Below are 22,486 nucleotides of genomic sequence, written 5' to 3'. Positions count from 1 at the left end.
TAGATTACCAAATCTCTGACGTGCTTTGCGATTGTTCCATATAAAATGTGATATAGCCGAGTGCAGATCTTTGAAGAACATTTTGGGTATGGGAAAAGGAATAGTTTTTAACAGGTTAAAGAAATATTATTATTTTGATAATATTTATATGTCCAAACCATGAAAAGCCTGGTTTATCAAATTGTTGTAATTCTGATTTTTTTAAGTAGTGGGTATATATTAAGAGATACTCCCTCCGATATTTGCTGAGATTTTAAGTCCCAAGTATATGAAATGCTTGCTTTCTATCGTAAATGTACAGTTATGTTGTATGTGTTGCCAGTCTTGTTGGGCGAGAGAGATGTTGAGAAAGCTTGATTTCTGCTGGTTAATTGTTAAAGTTGCTTATAGCACCATATGTGTCAAATTCTTGTAGTATATTGGGGAGCGATGTCCTGGGTTCAGTTATAAAAAAAGAGCATGTCATCAGCGTATGCTGCAGTTTTATGGCTATAACCGTTAATGCGTACCCCTGGTATGTTTGCTTTCTGTCTGATCTTTTGCAAGAATGGTTCCAGCATGAGAATAAACATTATTGATGTTAAATGACTCCCGCTGATTCTGATGAAATGGTCCCGTGGATTCTGATGCAAGCTTGTGGTTGTGTGTATAGACTGAATATAGCTTCTGAAGATCAACTCCGAGCCATTGCAGGCATTTGAATATGGCCTCCCAGTTCACTCTATCAAATGCTTTCTCTGCGTCTGTAGAAAGCAATGCCAGTGGGATGTTGCATCTTTTACAGTAGTGGATGATACTATAAACTCTGAGGGTATTGTCCCCGGCCTCCCTCTTAGGGACAAATCCCACTTGTTCAGGATCTATAATATTGGGTAAAAAAGGTTTCAGTCTTTCAGCCAGTATTTTCGCATATAGTTTGGTATCCATGTTAAGGAGGGAGATGGGTCTGTAGCTTTTAACATCTAATGGATCCTTCCCTTTTTTGTGGATTAGAGTTATATAGGCTAGGATGGCATCAAGAGGCACTATAGACTCCATTTTATCCAAATAATCCAATTTTATAAAAAGTATTTAATTTTTCTCTGTAATAATAAAACAGTAGCTTAAATTTGTTCCCAACTGAGATATAATGAATCCTTATTGGAAGCAAAACCTATTGGGTTTATTTCATGTTAACATGATTTTCTAGTAGATTTAAGGGATGAAGATCCAAATTACTGTTATCCGGAAAACCCAAGGTCATAAGCATTCTGTACCATTATAAAATTTAAACAGTGTAATTATAAATATCTGAAGGCAAAAATATGCTGCTTCATAGATGGTGCTGCAAATATTCACAAAAAGGAAAAACCTTTATTCAAGTTTTACTAAAAAAAAAAAAAAAAAATAGAATGTTCATAAAATAATTCTTATGTCTGAAGAACTAAAAATACAGCTAGAACTCTACATATCACTTTAGTAAAATATTTTAATAACTGCTAAATTACCTAAAAGCTGGGTTGTCTTTATAATCCTCCTTTGCAATTTTTTCCAGCTCTCTTCCGCCTTCTGCTACAAAGCGGGCTAACTTCTCCACAACTTTTCGGATTTCCGAGTCCTCTGGGGGTGAAACTTTAAGGAGGCTGTCAGTACTGGGATTCAATTCACACAGCAAACAGTCAACAGGCATTTAACTGCTAGGAAAAGGTTTGATGCATAGGAGAGGAAGGAAGCTCAATTGAGACAACAATATAAGGTTAGATTGTCATCTCTTTGGGTAACTCCACATCATTTTAGAAAATACACACCCATACACTACAAAACCTCCAATGATTACAATGTGCTTTCCAGTGTTTTGAAAAAGGACAATTTATCAAACACTGTAATTCAGTTACATTTTGTGGTTACCTCACAAGAAATAGAAGCATTTATAGATATAAATCAAATCATATGCTTACCGATACATTTTCAGTATGTGTATGCTGACCAGACAATGCTGACGGATATCCATGTGCCATGGATTATTGGTAGCTTTATCTGGTAGGTTTCAAAGCCTAATCAGCCAATCAACCATCTTAGCCAGTGCAGCGGCATATAACACATCTTTTCCTCAATCCCGGATATTTTTGTTGTGTGGGCAGTAAACTCAAATGGCTCCTTCCTAGAGTAACCTTTTTGACCACAGCCTGGTCACTCTCATACCATGCAGGACAAAAATGTATACTCTATGGTATTTTAATCATTTGTCACGTGACATAAGATCGCTTAGATTATATGTACCACTTTCTAATGTGAATACGGATTTATATCTGTGAATTTCATTGATTTCGCCTGAAAAGTTGGTCATGGTTAGAAACTTCTGTTGTAAATACCATTGGCATTTTTGTACAAATTTGGCCAGTTGTAAATGGCCAAATAATATGAATAGCTGTGCTGCATGGGAATGCAGCATACGGCAAACTTATTGTGCTTTAGTCTTTTCTGGCCTTGAGGGGCGGTCAAATGCCACTGCTGGTGTTTTCAGGTGGCTGGAATTTAACACTATGGGGCAAATTCACTAAGCGCCGAACGCTAGCGTTAATTCGCTAGCGTTTGGCATTTTCGTTACTGCGCAAATTCACCAACGAACGCTGGGGTAGTTTCGCTAGTGTTACTTCGCACCCTTACGCCAGGTGAATTTTCGCTAGCGATGTAACTACGCAAATTCACTAACTTGCGCAGTGTACTGAACGCTACCTTTTACGCTAGACTTCCTTCGCCACCTCAGACCTGGCGAAGCGCAATAGAGTAGATAGGGATTGTTTCAAAAAGTCAAAATTTTTTCTAAGTCCCAAAAAACGCTGGCGTGTTTTCTACATTATGGATGATAGGCTGAAAAAGATTGAAAATTTTTTTGGGGCTCCCCTCCTTCCCTGACTCATGGCAACTTACCTAGACAGTGGGCACATGTGTAGGGCAAAATAAAATTTTAATTTAATGATTTGAAGGTTTTCTAGGCATTTGTAGTGCTGATACGTATTCCTCCATTGAAATTTGAATTTCGCGCTGTATGCAAATTAGCCTTCGCTAGCGTAACTTCGCTTTACATAGCGAATCAACACTAGCGCAACCTTACGCTACCCCTGTGCGCAACTTCGGATTTTAGTGAATTTGCGGAGCGCTGGCAAAACTACGCCTGGCGAAGTGCGGCGAAGTTGCGCCTGGCGCAACTTCGCATCTTAGTGAATTTGCCCCATAAGAGAAAAGGTGATTTCAACAGTTTTGTCAGGTATGGGGACATTAAAAGACAAACAAAGTCCAGAATCTCTGCAGTGCTGTCAGGGGCATTTCGGGAGTTCTTTAAATTGCGCTCTCTGCACTAGCAGAGCCAAAATTCTGATTTAAAGGAGAAATAAACCTCCATTTAAATTTAACTTTCTGAGAACTCCCCCATTAACTTTCTGGGAACTCCACTGTGCTGCAGTTTAAGGTCTGGTTTTTTTTAGAGGCTTCTCTTTAACTAAAGTGTGGAGAGGGAGAGTGGAGGGGGCAATGGCAGGAAGTTAATGGGGGCTTTAATTACAAGGGGGTTTAGATCCCTTTAAACTTCGTAATTTCAGCTCTTAAAAGACCAGTAACAGCAACCATTTCCTAAAAAAAAATTTGTTAGTATGCGACGAAAAAAAGACAACACATATTAAACTTTAAAATCGGTAAGTCTTTATTAAGAAATAACTTACCGAAACTCTGCTTGCACTCCTCTTCAGAAACAGCGTCAGGGCGACGATCCATCGTGGGGTGCTCGATTTCTCCTCCCTGGCTGCCTCCTATAAGGAAGGCAGGGAGGAGAAATGGAGCGTGGCACGATGAAACACCGATCGCCTTTTCTGAAGCAGAGCGCAATCTGAGTTTTGGTAAGTTATTTCTTAATAAAGACTTAGCGATTTTAAAGTTTAATATGTGTTGGTGTCTTTTTTCGTAGCATACTAACAATCTTTTTTTACTGGTCCTTTAAAGTTACAGGGATCTGCTTTTTTGCCACCCCTGGTAACTTGCATGCTGTTGCTGCACCAATGGAAAGGTATATGCTGCTGTAGTAAAGATATGGAATGAAGAGGCTGCTTATAAGCGTTTCACCAAGAATGAAAGACCAGAGAAGAATAACAACAAAATAGGGGGAATAGAAATAAGATGAACAAATTAGGGGAAACAAACAAAATAATTGAAAACTGGGACAAGGATGAGTTTTATAGAAAAATGGACAGCTGTAGATAGAGAGGATAACAGAAGGATATAGTTGGGCTCTTAGCAGCAAAGTAAGGACAAGGTGAAGAGGAAGGTGGAAATGAACTGTTGGCAGAGCAGAACACAGTAGGGAGAGAAGGAAGAGAATGATGATTTGCAGAAATAGGGGTGCAAAACAAAGAAGAGAAAAATATAGCGTATCAGAGTAGATAAGAAAGAGTAAAAGGAAAGGAAGATGTGAAGCAGAACAAGGTTAAGAGGTAATGTATACATACACACGTAGGTTGTGTTGTATGTGGTTGTGAGTTTGCCTCTTAGCTTAAGGTGCATGTTATAATGACACAATAGCAGGAATTTCTAAGTGCTAACAATCAGTTTCTTTACTAACCACTGTAAAGGTTAAAAAATAAATTCTAGATAGTGAATGATCAATACTTTCTGAAATATGTTTATAACAGGATAAATAACTAAGAGCAAATACCAAGAATTAAATAAAGCAGATAAAATGTAGTAGGTCTTTATTTGCTTAAAAAGAAAAGGAATGAGGATGCCATGAATTACTTTTTTATCATTCTTTTAACCAATATACAGTGGTGTGAAAAAATATTTGCCCCCTTCCTGATTTCTTATTCTTTTGCATGTTTGTCACACAAAATGTTTCTGATCATCAAACACATTTAACTATTAGTCAAAGATAACACAAGTAAACACAAAATGCAGTTTTTAAATGAGGGTTTTTATTATTTAGGGAGAAAAAAAATCCAAACCTGTGTGAAAAAGTACCCTGAACCTAATAACTGGTTGGGCCACCCTTAGCAGCAATAACTGCAATCAAGCGTTTGCGATAACTTGCAACGAGTCTTTTACAGCGCTCTGGAGGAATTTTGGGCCACTCATCTTTGCACAATTGTTGTTATTCAGCTTTATTTGAGGGTTTTCTAGCATGAACCGCCTTTTTAAGGTCATGCCACAACATCTCAATAGGATTCAGGTCAGGACTTTGACTAGGCCACTCCAAAGTCTTCATTTTGTTTTTCTTCAGCCATTCAGAGGTGGATTTGCTGGTGTGTTTTGGGTCATTGTCCTGCTGCAGCACCCAAGATCGCTTCAGCTTGAGTTGACGAACAGATGGCCGGACATTCTCCTTCAGGATTTTTTGGTAGACAGTAGAATTCATGGTTCCATCTATCACAGCAAGTCTTCCAGGTCCAGAAGCAGCAAAACAACCCCAGACCATCACACTACCACCACCATATTTTACTGTTGGTATGATGTTCTTTTTCTGAAATGCTGTGTTACTTTTACGCCAGATGTAACGGGACGCGCACCTTTCAAAAAGTTCAACTTTTGTCTCGTCGGTCCACAAGGTATTTTCCCAAAAGTCTTGGCAATCATTGAGATGTTTTTTAGCAAAATTGAGACGAGCCTTAATCTTCTTTTTGCTTAAAAGTGGTTTGCGCCTTGGAAATCTGCCATGCAGGCCGTTTTTGCCCAGTCTCTTTCTTATGGTGGAGTCGTGAACACTGACCTTAATTGAGGCAAGTGAGGCCTGCAGTTCTTTAGATGTTGTCCTGGGGTCTTTTGTGGCCTCTCGGATGAGTTGTCTCTGCGCTCTTGGGGTAATTTTGGTCGGCCGGCCACTCCTGGGAAGGTTCACCACTGTTCCATGTTTTTGCCATTTGTGGATAATGGCTCTCACTGTGGTTCGCTGGAGTCCCAAAGCTTTAGAAATGGCTTTATAACCTTTGAAATTGAACTCAGGTGTGATAAACCACAGTTAAGTTATTTTTTAACAAGGGGGGCAATCACTTTTTCACACAGGCCCATGTAGATTTGGAGTTTTTTTCTCCCTTAATAACGTAAACCTTCATTTAAAAACTGCATTTTGTGTTCAATTATGTTATCTTTGACTAATAGTTAACGGTTTTTGATGAGCAGAAACATTTAAGTGTGACAAACATGCAAAAGAATAAGAAATCAGGAAGGGGGCAAATAGTTTTTCACACCACTGTATTTTAGATGGTTGGTTTTGCTTTTATTTTATATAGTTTTATTATTTGCCTTCTTCTGCTTCTTTCCAGCTTGTGGTCATTGACCCTAGCAGTAAAAAAACTTTTACTCTGTTACGCTAGAATTTGAATGCAATTACTGTTGATTAATTATTTCTATTCCGACCTCTCCCATTTATGTCCCAGTCTCTTGTTCAAACCAACGCCTGGTTACTAGGGTAAATAAGACCCTAGCAATCAAATAGATGATATATCAAACTGGAGAGCTGCTTAAGAGAAAGCTAAAAAACACAAAAAATTAAGACAAATTGCAAATTGTCTAATAATATTAATGTCTACCACATACTAAAAGTTAATTTAAGATGGGCACTCCTTTAAACATGTATTTAACACTGCATTTTTGGTTATATGGTCAAAAATATCTAGGCACATTTGTAGTCATAGTATACAGACACTCTAAATCCAGATGGATTGCTCATTCCAAACTGTCCAATGTGTCAGGACAAGAATATTAATCCGAGATTATTTTTTCTGGACGGGCAGTTGCACACAAGCCTTTCACCACCATGACAAAAGCCAATTTTTGGCTTGATGTAAAATATGATTACTATTAGAATATGAAGCAGCAGAAATGAACTGTTGGTAGTAATGAATTGCATTTCTGCATCTGAGAATATCTTAGCACAGAGATATTGGGATCTACTAGTAGACCACAGCTGTAACTCACTGTCCACAATCTGCTCCATTAGATAACACTTCAGAGTACTTCCCATTATTTAATTGGTTAAAAATGCCTTGAGAAATGGGGGTTTCCATTAAAATACAGGGAGTTATTTCTCTCGGTGTAATGCAAGTTACATTTTCCATGGCAGTCAATTGCTAAGATATCACCACAAAGCAAACCCCCACATTGTTAAAAAAAGTGTTGGCGCCCGCTGTCTTTGATTATACATGCTCCAAAGCCATTCCAGCAGAGGATTATATATCTTACATCAGAAGATGACACTACCTTTTTGTGGGTAACAAATGGTTACAGAGAGCACACAAGGAATCCTAAAGACAAAAGTGAAGTGAGCACTCTAGGTTATGGGGCAGTGAATGGCTGCAAATGGGAATGAAGAGAGGGTTCCTATCCATTACCAATGCAGGCAAGAAGAATTACATGTTAGTTTCCTCAGATAATAGAAAAAACTAGTTCCTTCTTTGTAAATGGCAGAGACTTTTGTTTAAACTCCACACAGGACACCAAACAAAATATACTTGATTGTAGATTATTTCAACTGTATTTAAAAATGAGTGGAAGTTATTCATTTTTAGAGTTGGAGATCCAGTTACATCAGTAAAACTCCACTGAACACAAAAGGGTTGAGGCAAAATGGATGGATGTCCATGCATCAAATATATGCCATGAGATAGCATCTAAGCATATACAATGCAATAAAACCATGCATTACATGTTAAAGAAGACATATATACTTGTAAACAATTTGTACACTCAATTTCTAATTCAGGTGTTACTGGTCTTTTATTTTAAACAGTTGAAGTGTGCAAAACAGCATCATTGTGGCCAATGCAATCTATCAATGAGTGTGGTGTTAATTGCACAAAATGCACTTGTTTGGCACCTGGCACAGTGTATCAGTGTAGTTTCAAAGTTACAAAGTGCAGCTTTCCTATTGTGAATTACAACTCGAGCCACTTCTAGCAAAGGCTTCCAGGAGTTATAGTGATCTATAGTGAAATAATAAAAAGTGCTGCTTTGTCACCATGCCTCTTCTCACACAAGGGATTATGTTTGACTTCTTACTGTAAAGAGTGGTAATAAGGGCAAGTATAGCACAACTATACAGCATTTTAATTTCATCACGGGAGTATGCCTGTTAAATTGCATTCTAAACCAACCAGCACTATGTCAATGCTACTTTTCAGAGAGCATTTGATGCAAAAAAAAGTGATATTAACATTAGACAGTTGTCTCTTTTTAAAAAAAAAAAAAAAAGGCTCATTTAAAACAAAAACAACATGGATATATTTCCTGGTCCGTTCTGGAGCTGTTTCATCTGCTTACCTTTAATTTCCAGCCACTGCTCATAATCCTCTTCATCGTCATCATCGTCATCTTCAGGAGACTTAAAGACACTTAGTCTGTTTAATGTAGGAGTCTGTTTGGTATGCGAATAGTTCTTCATTTGGTTCAGTGCGCTTTCTATATTCCCATGCCTCTTTCCTGTCAAGATGGACTTTTTATGAGAGGTTCCTGAGTTTCCAGAAGAGCTTGATGAATTTTCTAAAGGAAACAAAACAAACGAGCAAATAATTAAAAAAATAAAAACCTACTGTAAAGGTGCTGAGAAAAGGACATATCATAAGTTGCTAACTGCACCTTTACAATGCAAAATGGTCATCTCATAAAAAATATACATAAATAGTAAAAAAACATATTATAAAGTATAAAATATTGTATTACATTCTTATAAAGGGATACATACCAGTTGGGTAAATATGCCATACATTTTTAATGTCATTCAAAGGCTTTCTTTAATGGTGTTGTGAGAAACATGCAATCCCATTAAGCGCATTATTTGATTTAATGAAAAGTGCAAGGATTTCAGTCCAAGAACACTTTGTCTGTCACTAGCAGTAGCATCCAAAGTGGAACCAAAAACCCACAAACATTTTTGTTTTCAACAAAACAGTATAATAAACTTAATTAACAAATCACAGAAGTGTCACTGGTTTTATCACAATCGTAATACATAACAAGGTTTACAATTTGGAAGGGTCAGCAGCAGTTAAAACATGCCTAGAAGAGGTTGGTCAGACAGTTCTCATCATTGGCTGTATCCCTGGGTCCAGATCTGGCTCATTGTTAATCAGGGCCGGGCCACGCCGGCGAGGCGCCCCAGGCAACCAAGCCAGTCGTGGCGCCCCTGCCACCGTGCGCGCTGGAAGTACGTGCGCAAGCGCGCTGACTGACCGGCACCCCCTTCCGGTATGCTCTCCTCCTGTACACGCACGCATGCGCACAAACAGTACGCAGGACTGAAGAGGAGAGGAGCGCACTCAGCCGGACTAGGGGTAGGAAGCGGAGAAAGGTACGTGCCTGGCGCCCTCCAAGCTTTGCGCCCTAGGCACGTGCCTACTCTGCCTACCCCTAGTTCAGGCCCTGTTGTTAATTAAGTGTCACTGCAGTTTCATCACTGTATACAATAGAGGAGTCTGAGTTCCCAGACACACTTCATAGCTGCACTGATGACTCAGCTCAATCTAGTCAGCATGGCAATCAGCATGGCTTTATGAAGGCTAGGTCATGTCAGACAAATTTGATTGCTTTTTATGATGAGGTAAGTAAGATGCTTGACAGTGGGGGGAAGTAGATGTGATCTATTTGGATTTTGCCAAAGCATTTGATACCATGCCCCACAAACGACTGCTTTCTAAACTAAGGTCTGTTGGGCTTAATAAAGTCGTTTGCACATGGATAGGAAACTAGCTACAGGATCGGGTACAGAGGGTGGTTATTAATGGGACATTTTTTACTTGGAATAAGGTTCTTAGTGGGGTCCCTCAGGGCTCTCTATTGGGCCCACTTGTATTTAACTTTTTCATTAATGACTTAGGGCAGGGGTAGGCAACCTGAGGCTCCGGAGCCTCATGCGGCTCTTCATCCTGCTTGCTGCAGCTCGGTCTTGCAGCTCAGGTTGGCTATACAGCCCTCGCAGGGCTGTATAGATGTCCCAGGAGTGACAGGCAAGACAGAGTCGCAGCAAGATGATTCATCATGGTCCTTACCGCGGTCACAAACTCAAGACAATAGAGGGAAGATCAGCATTGAACTTCAGAAACAGAAGTTACATTAAACAGATGAGAATACTAGCATTTAATAGGGCTATTCAGTGTTTACTTTATTTCAAAGTAGGCCTACAAATACACACTGCACTTCTGTTTGTTGTATTCTGTTGTTGTAACAGTTAAAATTAAAAAAAGGTTAAAACTTTTAAATGTTTATAATCTGTTTTATATTTTGCGGCTCCAGACTATTTTTCTTTAGTGGAAGAGGGGGCAAAATGGCTCTTTTTATAGTAAAGGTTGCTGACCCCTGACTTAGGGGAAGGTATTGTAAGTAATGTATCAGTGTTTGCAGATGACACAAAACTGTCCAGCCCAATTAATTTCATCCAGGATGTGGCATCATTGGAACACGATCTTGACAAACTGGCAATCTGGGCAGCTAAGTGGCAAATGAGATTCAATGTTGATAAATGTAAAGTCATGCACCTGGGATGTAAAAATATCCAAGCCACTTATACCCTTAATGGGACTGCACTAGGCAAATCCATAATGGAAAAGGACCTTGGAGTCCTTGTAGATGATAAACTTGGCTGTAACAAGCAATGCCAGTCAGCAGCATCAATGGCAAATAAACATCTTAGCTATGAGGAGGCCGAATTGGGGATGTTCTCGCCGGAAAAGAGCCACTTAAGGGGTGATATGATAGCTATGTATAAGGGGATCATATAATAATCTCTCTAATGCTTTATTTACCAGTAGGTCTTTCCAGAGGACACAAGGTCACCCATTCCGATTAGAAGAAAAGAGGTTCCGCCTAAATATTGGGAAGGGGTTTTTTTTTTTTTTACAGTGAGAGCTGTGGAATTCTCTCCCTGAATCAGTCATACAGGCTGATACATTAGATAGGGGTTGGATTGCTTTTTAGCAAGTGAGGGAATACAGGGTTATGGAAGATAGCTCATAGTACAAGTTGATCCAGGGACTAGTCAGATTGCCATTTTGGAGTCAGGAAAGAATTTTTTTTCCCCTCTGAGGCAAATTGGAGAGGATTTAGATGGGTTTTTTTGCCTTCCTCTGGATCAACCAGCAGTTAGGCAGGTTAAAAAAAGTTAAAAGGTTGAACTTGATTGACGTGTGTCTTTTTTCAACCTAACTTACTATGTTACACCACACTTAGTAAGCCAGATATATATCAGCAGTATTTATAAATCAACAGACAAGGACGGCATGGGCCAATGACTGGTTAATCCTAATTTGGGAGGGCAAATAGGGCTGTCGCCAAATGTGCAGATCTCGGTGTACATGCCACCACCAGTAAAATTTGCTTCATCCTGAAAGTTGCATATGGTATTTGAACTGGGGAATGTCAAATGACAAAATGGCATGACCGGGGCCACCATCAGAAATCACGGGGCCCCATACGGCAACATTTTCTGGGCCCCCTGGTAGCCACCCACCCCAGATCCTGCCCCCAAGCCCCACCCCCAAAAAAACATTTGTGGTCAGGGCCCCCCTACAAGTTAAAAAAAATGTATTAGTGGTCAGGGACCCCCAATAATTTAAAAAAAAAAAAACAGCGATGACAGAGCCCCCATAAAAGTTTTACTAAAACATAGAAAAAAATCATTGGTGGCCAGGGGTTCAATAAACAAAAAGGAGATAATATGGCAGCTCCTTCAGAGAAGAAATGTTCTGTGCACAATAAATATGCAGACATTGCAGTACCGTGTTTCCCCTGGTAAAACCATGTAAGATAAACCCCCCCCCACCCCGCTCTCAGTGAGCTGCAGAATTGGGTAGGGTGGGCTGAGCTATAGTGCTTAGTAGTCCTGGTAGATCTACACAGGGATTGGATAGGCTTATCCAATCACCATGCGGCTCTAGGGAAACTAGCAATAGTTTAGAAGCTGGGGAGGGGAAAGACGTGTAGTAGAAGCTCCGCCCTCCCCACACGATTCTGCAGCTTCCTGACAGCAGTGGGGGCACGACTACAGCGTGAGTACAGCGGCTGGGCCCCCCTAAACCCAAAAATCACGGGGACAACCAGGACAACTGGACAACTGTCCCCCTAGCCCCCCCCCTGATGGCGGCCCTGGGCAGGACTACCTTTTTAACATTTAAGAAGAAAATACGGGAATCCCGCACCGTGTCATGTAACATCAGAAGAGCCCTGCACAAAAATTTCAAGGCTGCATCAAAATACCTTTTATTTCCGTCTATGCATAGTCACCCATTTATGCCTCTCAAGCCATGGGTGCCCATGATAAACTTATGCCAACACTGTGCAAAAATAGACCAGACATGGTAAATCACAAACAATATAATACAACACATGGAAATGATTTGTGTATATATATGAACTGCCTCACCTTCAGAAATGTCACTCTTTAAAAAAAGCAATGAGAATAAAAATGCACTATAATGGCGTATAAGGATAAACTCACCATTGATTGATTTGCCTTTCTGCAACTTGAGAAACTGCTGCAAGAAGCTGCCATCATTTGCAAACTTGTTAGATGAGGATGCACTCCGAGAGCTGTAAAATAATAGCAAAGTAAATAAAATACAAAGATAAAAGCATAAAAACACTTCCTGCATATACAGAATAGATGCCTGGGTACTATGGTGTCTTACTACCAAATGATGACCAAACCAACATTAGGCAAGAGTAAGGGAAGATGATTTCAACACCCTAATCAATTGGATATATCCAATGTTTACTGGTCTCTATGGGTTACTCGTCTGCCTCTTAATTTGTTAACTGACCTAGAAGTGGGTATCCAAAGAACTGATTCTATTTTTGTTGATAATACTAAATTGTGCAAAACTGTAAGTTCTAAACAGGATGCTGAAACGTTACTTTCATTTGTGAGGTTGTGGAATGCCCTGCCGGATGATGTTAAATTGTTGCAATGCTAGCCCCCCTCCCCCCGTGCAGTGTGGGGTACCCCAGTCCCATCTTTAAGTCTGAAAGACCCAGCTTCTCTGGAATGCTCTTTTTAGAATTCCACAACTTTTTCAGTCTTTTGTTGCCCCTATCCTAACTTTTTTGAAAATTTTAAATGAGCATAGTATTTTTTCAGAAACCAAATTCAATGTATCAGTTGTCTCTGTACTAATATTTGAAATTAAATACTGTATAGGATTTAAACAATCTGAAAATCATCTCTATTTGTTTAATTTTTACATAGTGTCCCAAAAAAATGTGACATTGTAGTAGTAAATTCCTCAGGTAGATGGACTGTGGCCAAACTGTAACCACGCTTGCCCATGTCACAACCAGAATATCAAATACAACCGAACTTCTGTCACATTGAATGAAGCAATGTATGATATATGGGTTAAAAGCGCCTGTAACTTACTCGGAATCTGGAGGTGCTACACTTGGCTGTGGCTGCTTGGTTTGATGCTGGGCTTTGGCTGCGATCTCCTTTTTCTTCTTCTCTATCAGTTCTTCTTGATACAGAATATATGTACTTGGCTTCACTGGTTTTGGTCGTGTGGAGGCAAACCACCTTGCACTTACCCCTGAATATTTTGGATAGAAACATATTAAAAAATGTAACACATTCTTTAAAGGGCTGGTTCACCTTCAAGCAACAAGTTGTTTTCAGATAGATCACCAGAAATAATGACCTTTTCCAATGACTTTCTATTTTCTATGTGTCACCGTTTTTCTAATATTGAAGTGTCTTTTTTCACCTTCTGCAGCAGGTCGCCGACCCTGTAAACTGTTCTAAATAGATACATTTAGTTGATACATTTCTTATTTTTGTCCCTGCTGAGCAGAATCTCTGGGTTTCATTACAGGCAGCTGTTAGAACTGAATAGTTGCTAATACTCCAGAGACACTGCTGAGATGCGTTTACATGGAAGCCCAAAATGTTCTCATCAGTTTAAAGAGATATGGAAAATGAAAATGACCCCAAAAGGTGGCCATAGACACAAAGATCCGCTAGTTTGGCGACATCGCCAAACAAGCCGATCTTTCCCCACTAACATGTCGGGGGTAATCTGAAAGTTCGGCCCTATGGCCGAACAATCAGATTACGATGAGAGCACAATGATCTCCGGCGGGACGGTCGGGACAAAATCAAACCTGTACGATCCATCAAACGACCGATCACCGCCGGACTAAAAATGTCGGGACTCTTCAAACACGGTCCAAAAATCGTGCAAATCCTCGATTTGTACGATAGGATCTTTGCGTCTATGGCCACCTTAACTCTTTTCAGCTCTGCACATGTGAATACCGAATGCCCCCTCAAGGACTCAAAGTTTATAGAGATAATTCATACCTTAATTGGTGTATAATAAAATGTAGAACCCAGCAATTACACATCTGCTTGTCCTTACCTGTCCAGTCTATTTTATATTTATCCAGGGGTGCTCCGCCAATGAGGCGAGCAGCGCCAGAGGGGCAGCAAAAAGCCACTCCTACACCTTTAAGAGCCGAATTTCCGGTTTTTAAACAGGAAATTCGTCTGTACTATTGCGAGAGAGCGCAATTACGCTCTCCGCAATAGTGTTCCTGCCTCCCCTCCCGACAGGTAAGCCGGTGAGAGGGGGGGCGGCATTGCAGGAGCCGCCTCAGGCGGCTCCTTAGTCAGAATCGGCGCTGTATTTATCCACTATAAGAAAAATAATCAATGAAACTTTTAAATTTAAAGAGAATGTGAAATATGGATGAATTTTTTTAAAATGGATTAATTTTCTTTGGTTCCAAAAATATTTGCCTCCCATGTAAATTAGTGTTTCCTTGTCTTTTAACATATTATTAGCATCAATCCAACCTTATTCAGCATGGCATACCCTGCTCTACTTTGGATGCAGCCTAGTGCTCAACTGGGGGGGGTCGTCAACCCTGCGTTTTTTATATTTTAAATATAAAAACGAACACAAAAAGGCAACTTAACTAAACGCAGGAGAATTCCCCACATAATAAAACACTGTTGGACAAGCTTAAAATGTATAATCTAAGAAAGGTATGAAGTTTCATATGACTAGGACCCTAGTCTGTAACTGAATATCAGGGGACGTGCCCAAATTAAATAGCCCTGTTGTGCTGCTTAATATTTCAGAGTTGTAAGCATGTGTCTACATTCTACATACAAACAATAAAAACAAACACAATGATTCATTGCTTGCTGCATAAAAAAAGAAAACAACTATAAGCAGGGGGTTATTTATTAAAGTCTGAATGCTAAAACACGAAAAATTAGAGTTATTTTTTTTATTATAAAATCTGAAGTTTAAAATGGGGGGAAAAAAAAAACTTGAATTTTTTGAGATTTATTATACCCTGAGGCTGCAAAAAGTCAGAATCCGAAAATCCACCATCTTAGACCTACTGAGGTTGTATATAAGTCAATGGGAGAGGTCCCTATCCTAATTGGAAGTTATCGTGGTCTGTGCTGGGTTTAGCCGAAAATCCGATCATTTCGGGGGGAAAAAATTACAAAAAAATTGTGTTTTTATAAATAATCAAGAAGGTCAAATCCTAGATTCTAGTTTGGTCGGACTTTTTTTATTTAAACAAAATCAGGAAAATTTGGATTTTTATAAATAACCCCCTAAATATCTTTTATTCATGATGTGAATTGTAAATGTAAATACAATCTAACTGGTTGTTTAAACTCTCTGCACTTTTGGTTCAGACTCCTAAAGGTCCCCATAGACGCAAAGATTTTTCTTTGCTGAATAACTGATTTTAGCGAAATCTGACCAATCCGTCAAATTATCTTGAAGTTAGTTGGAATCAAACGATCGTACATCTTACGATTTTTCATTCGACATCTGTCAGAAAATTGATCGGCCTGGTTAAAAAAAATGTTATTGGTCCCAGTGCAATCTATGTTTGCAGAGCCAAGCAGGCAGCTACCCTTTTAATATCTCCTGAAATGGTCTTTTTAGTTGATGGACAAATCGTACATTTAAACATTTGTTTCAAGATAATCGTGGTGTCGCGATAACGAAAAGATCGTTTATGGCCAGCTTAAAACAATGTAGCAATGACCAAGAGAACTGACCTCAGCTTTTCTGTTTAAAGAGTCAAAAAACAAGGTGTAGTTGCCTGTGGATGATTTGGTTAATTATTTGGTACCCCTGTTCCTAGATTATATATTTGCATGGTTAAGGTTGCATTCAGCCAGGACAAAACCCATATGAAGTTTCTCCCCATGTCTTCACAATCCAAAAACGTACAGGGAGGTTAAATGGCATCTAAAAAAAGAGAGTGTGTGTGCATGACAGGGACCTTTGAATGGACGCCGCACTGGGGCTGCCACTTACATTGTATAAAAGCGTCGGTGCTGGTTAAAAGATAATAATGGATTTCACCCAAGAACATGGGGATCTTTTAGGTTTGCCCACAAAGAACAGAAATCGCTCATGAAACCTGGCAGTTAACACAAGAAAAGACAGCAACCCAGAAGTACCTAGTATGTTAATAAAAATAAATAGCTGAACAATTTGGAAGCCACCAAATCCAAATAAAACATAAGTGACACAGTACTTGTACAGGGTTTATATACAAGCAGCGCCAACACACAATAAGTGCTTATTGGCTGGGCCAATATTGCGACTTGGTCAAACCTGATACATAGAAATCGCAACATTAAAGCACGTATGCACAATTAGGCGATTCAGCAGGACTGCTACACCTACCCCTCCCCTTCAATAACCCCATCCCAAAACCCAAAGCGTCCTACAGTAGAAACAGAAAGCCTTAGCTCAATGCTCGTCCTCGCAGCCTGTATTACCTGCGGGCTTCGATTTCTCCATCTTGCTAAACCCTATAACAAGTGATCCCACCCACCGCCTAACAAGAGGAATTCTGGTCCAAAGTGAGGCATGTTGGGAAATGTAGTCCGGACCCGGCAAATTTACATTACAATCTACATGCGGATGAAGAGACTGATGACATTCTGGTTTTTACTTTCTGGTTTAACTTTCTCTTTGTATTTAAGTTGCTTGGGTTAAAGATGTCCCACGACAAATCCTATCATTTTCTTAAAATATGGAGCAATGAAGTTTTAGCTCTCAAATGGTCTCTCCCTTGTTTCTGAATAATTGACTTTTTAGAGTTGAACTTTCCACTGATCTTGGCCTTACACAAACACTCAGGAACTGCAAAAAATACACTTAAAGGGGTTGTTCACCTTTAAATTAACGTTTAGTATGATGTAGAGAGAGATATTCTGAGACAATTTGCAGTTGGTTTTTATTTTTTATTATTTTTGTTTTTTGAGTTATTAAGCTTATTATTCAGCAGCTCTCCAGTTTGTGATTTCAGCAATCAAGTTGCTAGGGTCCAAATTACCCTAGCAAGCCTGCATTGATTTAAATAAGAGACTGGGATTTGAATAGGAGAGGGACTGCATAGACAGAGGAGTAATAAAAAGTACAGTGCCGGATTTACATAGTGGGTGCCCCTAGGCCCACTGCCGTTAGTCGCCCCTGTCCCCTCCCCTTTATTCATGCAAATTTTCATCATCTGGACCAGAGCAATGGGGGATTGGTGCATGGTAAATTTAAAAAATGATTGTATCTCCAGCGCATCCCCAATGTTTTTGAACCAATGTGGGTGTGGTTCGGCAGCATGCCGTCCCCCTAAAATCCTGCCGCCTTAGGTCTGGGCCTAGGTGGCCTTTCCACAAGTCCGGGCCTGAAAAAGTAACAATAACAATACATTTGTAGCCTACCAGAGCTTTTGCTTTTAGATGGGGTCAGTGACCCCCATTAGAAAGCTGGATAGAGTCAGAAGAAGAAGGCAAATAATTCTAAAACTATAAAAAATTAAGACTAATTGAAAAGTTGCTTAGAATTAGCCATTCTGTAGCATATAGGGTTGCCACCTTTTCCTATATTTTTTACCGGCTGGTGGGGGCGAGAACAAAAAGGGGCGGAGTGTGACCTCAAAAGGGGGTGGGCCATGATGCGGAGAGCCAAAGCCAAAGATGGTATTACAAATTTAATTTACTGGCAGCTACATTGCCAGTAAATTTGTAATACCGGCCTTGGAAGGTGTTTTACCGGCTAAGCCGGTAAAATACCAGCCGGGTGGCAACCCTGGTAGCATACTAAAAGTTTACTTAAAGGTGAACCACCCCTTTAAACCTTCATAGGCAGGCTATAAGTTTAATGCCTTTTAGTATTTTTTTTTTTGGCAAACAGTGTCAGTGTTGCAAATTAATTTCATTGATGAGTATATAGTTAACATACATATTGAGTTTAGCCAAGCTAGGGGAATAAAGGATATTGCTACTTAATGTTAAGCTGTTTAAATGGTTTTAACAGTTAGCTTTACATTTAACTGATTGAAAGCAATGTTTTGTTATGGCTGGTTCTGACTCTTGAAGCAATGTAGCAGAATCAGCTCTCCTTCAGACCTGTTAACTAGCTGGCTTCTGCTATATTGTTTCAGGAGACAGAATAATTACTTGAGAACATGCACTGCCTTTAATAGCAATTACATTCAGAAATAATTTTACAACCATCAGATATGACTACTGTATAAAGGAAAGTTACTTAGTTACTTTGTAACAAAGTAACTTTTCCTTTTGTTACAAAGTAATTCCTGCATAAGTTATTCACACCTCCCTCTCTTCAGGAAGTTTTCTGTGTATAAATATTGTGTATAGCAATCGGTATATCAATGCATACTCAACATCGCCGATTCTGCCCAACCTTAAACAAGATGTGAAACTTTATAAATGCTTGTTGAGAATAATAAGTCATTGCCCCTTTGCGATGAAACATTTATGTAGGTGTTACATAGATAATAACAAGAAATATAAATCTATGGTTAAAATTATATCAGGTGGTTACAGGTTATCTGTTATCAGATGGCAACAGTTTTATTCTACCTATGTAGCCATTTTTTGCTGCCCCTGGTAATTTTCCTGGCATGACGCCTGAGGCGAGTTTTTCAACTAGCCTCATTGGCACAGCACCCATGCTTTATGGTAATGGTTACCCTATCCCTTATAATACAATGTAAGAAGCACTATAAAGTCCAGCTTCATCCTACTTGCTGACACAAAAATTGTCTCAACCTGCTCACAGATCTTCTGATGTCACATTTCAGCAACCACTTATATTTGTTCTCTCTGTCCAAGGAGTGAGGACAAACTGTAGCAGCCTGGAACACTTAAGTGAAATATTTGTAATTACTAGACTGATTGGCCTTAACATTTTCAGACTGTCATGTATTGTATGATAGAAATGTGATCATTTAAAATATTATATAAATATTATATGTTATAGAAAAGTTCCCTGTCTCTTGGAACACCCTGCTGTGAATGAAACACTGGCATAAACCTATTCAGCTTGGGGATGCCTGTAATTTCTACATTGTTGAAGATAGCAGTAATTTCAGTGCAATACCTTATAGCAGGCTGAATCAAAAAAACAAAACAGAACTGGTTGTTCATTTACACTGAGAATTAAAAATACAAACAATTTCACCCCAATCGGCAGGCTAGACTAACACATAACGCAATTCTAGAGAAACTGAATGAGTTTGAGTGATGATTCTATACAGTTGCACTTTTCTCCAGGGATCATGGTCCTAAAACAGTGCTGATCCCCAAAACAAGACTTGCGAAATCCCATGAGTCCCATTCAGCGGAGCAGGCATTGTTTCAGGTCCATGGTCTCTGGGGAATAGAGCAACAGTGCAGAATTACAGCAGCTATAGTAGCTATGTGCACCACGCTAATGTATTCGTTTTCTGTTTTTTATTAGATGGAACTTTGCAGCTGTGACCTTGAGCACGAGAGGCCCATCAAAACTTGGCATGGCCAAAATAAAAATGTGCACAAGAAACTTCTTGGGCTGTACTTTTATAGGTGTCCCGGGTTGTCCCCAGATTTTACTTTTAAAGAGGAACTTTCGCGAAAATTCAAATTAAATAGGGGGGCTACTTTTGGCTAAAAATCAATCAATAAAGTCTGTATGCGCTTCCTACATTGAATAATGTCCCACCAGCAGGCCTGGACTGGCAATCTGTGAGTTCTGGCAAATGCCAGAGGGGCTGCTATAAGGTGCCATAGAAAGTCAGTATTTCGTGGGCTGGTGGAGGCTGGTTGGGCCTCTATGTGGGCTGATTGGGCATCTGTGTAACTGAAAGGCCAGGGCCTATTTTAATTCTCAGTCCGGACCTGCCCACCAGCAGAATCCTTCCCTCCAGAGTAATTCACTTGTAACTTAGAGTGTCCGTAAAAAAAATCTCAGCGTAAGCGATGTAGAGGACAAGTGCGTGCTGAGAAAAAATTGTAAGATATAATCTGTTCTCCTCTTAGGCACACTGAAACCCCCTTTCTGCTTCACCTCAAACGACGATATAAAGGAAGAGAGAAAAAAAACAAATGTGCGCTTCTGTGCAGGCCCGGACTGGCAATCTGTGGGTTCTGGCAAATGCCAGATGGGCTACTGTAAGGTCCCATAGACAGTCACTATTTAGTGGGCTGGTGGAGGACTATTTGGGCCTCTGTGTACTTGGAATGCCAGGGCCTATTTTGACTCCAGTCCGGACCTGCTTCTGTGTACAATTAACACCCAGCCCCTGATAGATCTTTACTTACAGGATCGCCGGAGTTTACTCGAGCGTTGTTACAGTCTGCTCAGATCTCGCTTCTCTGCACTTTAGTTACTCGCAATAGGGTTTCTCCTTTTGCCTACAGCTCACTCTTTTAAAATCACCATAAATCCTGTCTCTCTACATGCAGAATTTGTGCAAAAGGCAGTTATTTTGTTAGCTTTTGTTTTTACTGGAATCAGTTATTTGACTGAGCTCTAATTCATCTGTTAGGAAAGGAAGCCCCCCTATAAGATATATTGGATCTGTCAATGAATATCTGACACCAAACTGCTGCAAGAATAGATATTGAAGAGAAACATATTAGTGATGTGCAGGTCGAGTTGTACCCCACCCACGCCCGTCCATGACTTCCGGGTTCCCTTTATAGACCCGGGCCAAACCCACCCCACAGATGACATCACAAAAAGGGGCATGGCTATAAGGCACACGTCCAGGTCCGGACTGAGAAGTAAAACAGGCCCTGGCATTTTAGGTACACAGAGGCCCAATCAGTCCATATAGAGGCCCAAACATCTCTCACCAGCCCACTAAATATTAACTTTCTATGGGACCTCATAGCAGCCCCTCTGGCATTTGCCAGAACCCACAGATTGCCAGTCCGGGCCTGCACACGTCTATAAAAAAGGAAGTTGTAAGCTGGCAGACCGGCAGTGCAAGGTAGCGGGTGGGGAGAGCAGGAAGAAGAGCTCAACCTGGACCAGCCCACACCTGCAACCGGGGTGCAAGGTCGGCCTGAACCCGCCGACAGCCCGCACATCACTAAAACAGATGCTGAGAGGGGAAGATAAACTTAATTATTTCAGAAACGATACAGAAGGTTTGATTGATTGTAATCAGAAGGTTTCTTATTTCAGTATGACGAAGCTTATATTTTATTTTAATTTTTGCGATAGTTCCCCTGTCCCATTTTAAATAATTGAAAAAAATAAAACAGATTTTAAAAATAAAAATGGCAGCTGGCAACTATACCATGAATGTACAACTTCACATTACATGTATTGTTCGTAGCAAATCATAAAACTCAACTTTTTCTTCTAAGCAAAGTTACTGGAAAAGCTCAAGGGCTGAGAATTATTTCTGGCACAAAAAAAAAACGTCATAACTCCGACAGTGCCCAGCCCAAACATATGAAGTAATTATTCAAATTTATTTATAAGGATTTATTAGGTCAGGGTTGCCAGGTTGGTGATTTTCTAGCCAAATTGGGCTACTAATTTAAAGCCCAGGCGGGTTTTGAAAGTAGCCTAGCCTAACTAGCCAAGGTACGGATTTGGGCTACTTTTTGGGCCTTTGGCTGGTTTGTACTTTGGAAACCAGCCAAAGTTTTTTCTTGCCTAAAGCTGGCTATAGATGCAAAGATCCGATCGTACGAATCATCGTACGATCGGACTTTCCCATCTCCCGACCCGCCACTAACCATTCAGATCAAAGTCTTACCAGTCAGATTAGTTAAAGAACAGATCAGCAATGTTCTGCCCCTGACAGCAATCGTACGATATCTATGTCCAACCAAAGCTAGTGACAGTCTCCCACTGAAAATCGTACGATCGGCAATACACGCAGAGATATTATCGGCAGCCGACAGAAATTTTCTAACCTGTCCGATCGACCAAACGACCAATCTCCGCCGGACGAAAAATGTCGGGACTCTCCACACACATTCTGAAAATCGTACGAATCCTCGATTCGTACGATCAGATCTTTGCGTCTATGGCCAGCTTTAATGTGAAAAGCCTGCATGTCCCAATACATGTTGGGTAATGTAGTTTTTGTTTACCAATTTGCCAACTACCAAGTTCAATGTAAGACTACTATACCCAGCATGCCATGGGAGTTACCAGATTTTGGGCCCTGTACCCCAGTTTCCTGTCACTCTTAA

At 40.1% G+C, this 22,486-nt stretch overlaps 1 protein-coding gene across 2 annotated transcripts in view; it reads right to left on the bottom strand.

Annotated features, from left to right (window-relative positions):
- Window positions 1–16,894, bottom strand: part of sugp1.S (SURP and G-patch domain containing 1 S homeolog) — a 36,893-nt gene extending 19,999 nt beyond the window's left edge. For both annotated transcript variants that reach the window (XM_041580032.1, XM_018239872.2), the window contains exons 1-5: window positions 16,766–16,894; window positions 13,367–13,532; window positions 12,449–12,540; window positions 8,281–8,499; window positions 1,488–1,611 (exon numbers count right to left, since the gene is read on the bottom strand). In XM_041580032.1, the coding sequence (XP_041435966.1) occupies window positions 1,488–1,611; window positions 8,281–8,499; window positions 12,449–12,540; window positions 13,367–13,532; window positions 16,766–16,787 (623 nt within the window). In that variant the 5' untranslated portion in view covers window positions 16,788–16,894. The remainder of the gene's footprint in view (window positions 1–1,487; window positions 1,612–8,280; window positions 8,500–12,448; window positions 12,541–13,366; window positions 13,533–16,765) is intronic.
- Window positions 16,895–22,486: the final 5,592 nt, after the last annotated feature.

This window comes from Xenopus laevis, chromosome 1S (assembly GCF_017654675.1).
Source record: "Xenopus laevis strain J_2021 chromosome 1S, Xenopus_laevis_v10.1, whole genome shotgun sequence".
Taxonomy (NCBI): domain Eukaryota; kingdom Metazoa; phylum Chordata; class Amphibia; order Anura; family Pipidae; genus Xenopus; species Xenopus laevis.
The sequence above is the reverse complement of the archived record's forward strand: the minus strand, read 5'-3'. Positions and strand labels throughout refer to the sequence as shown.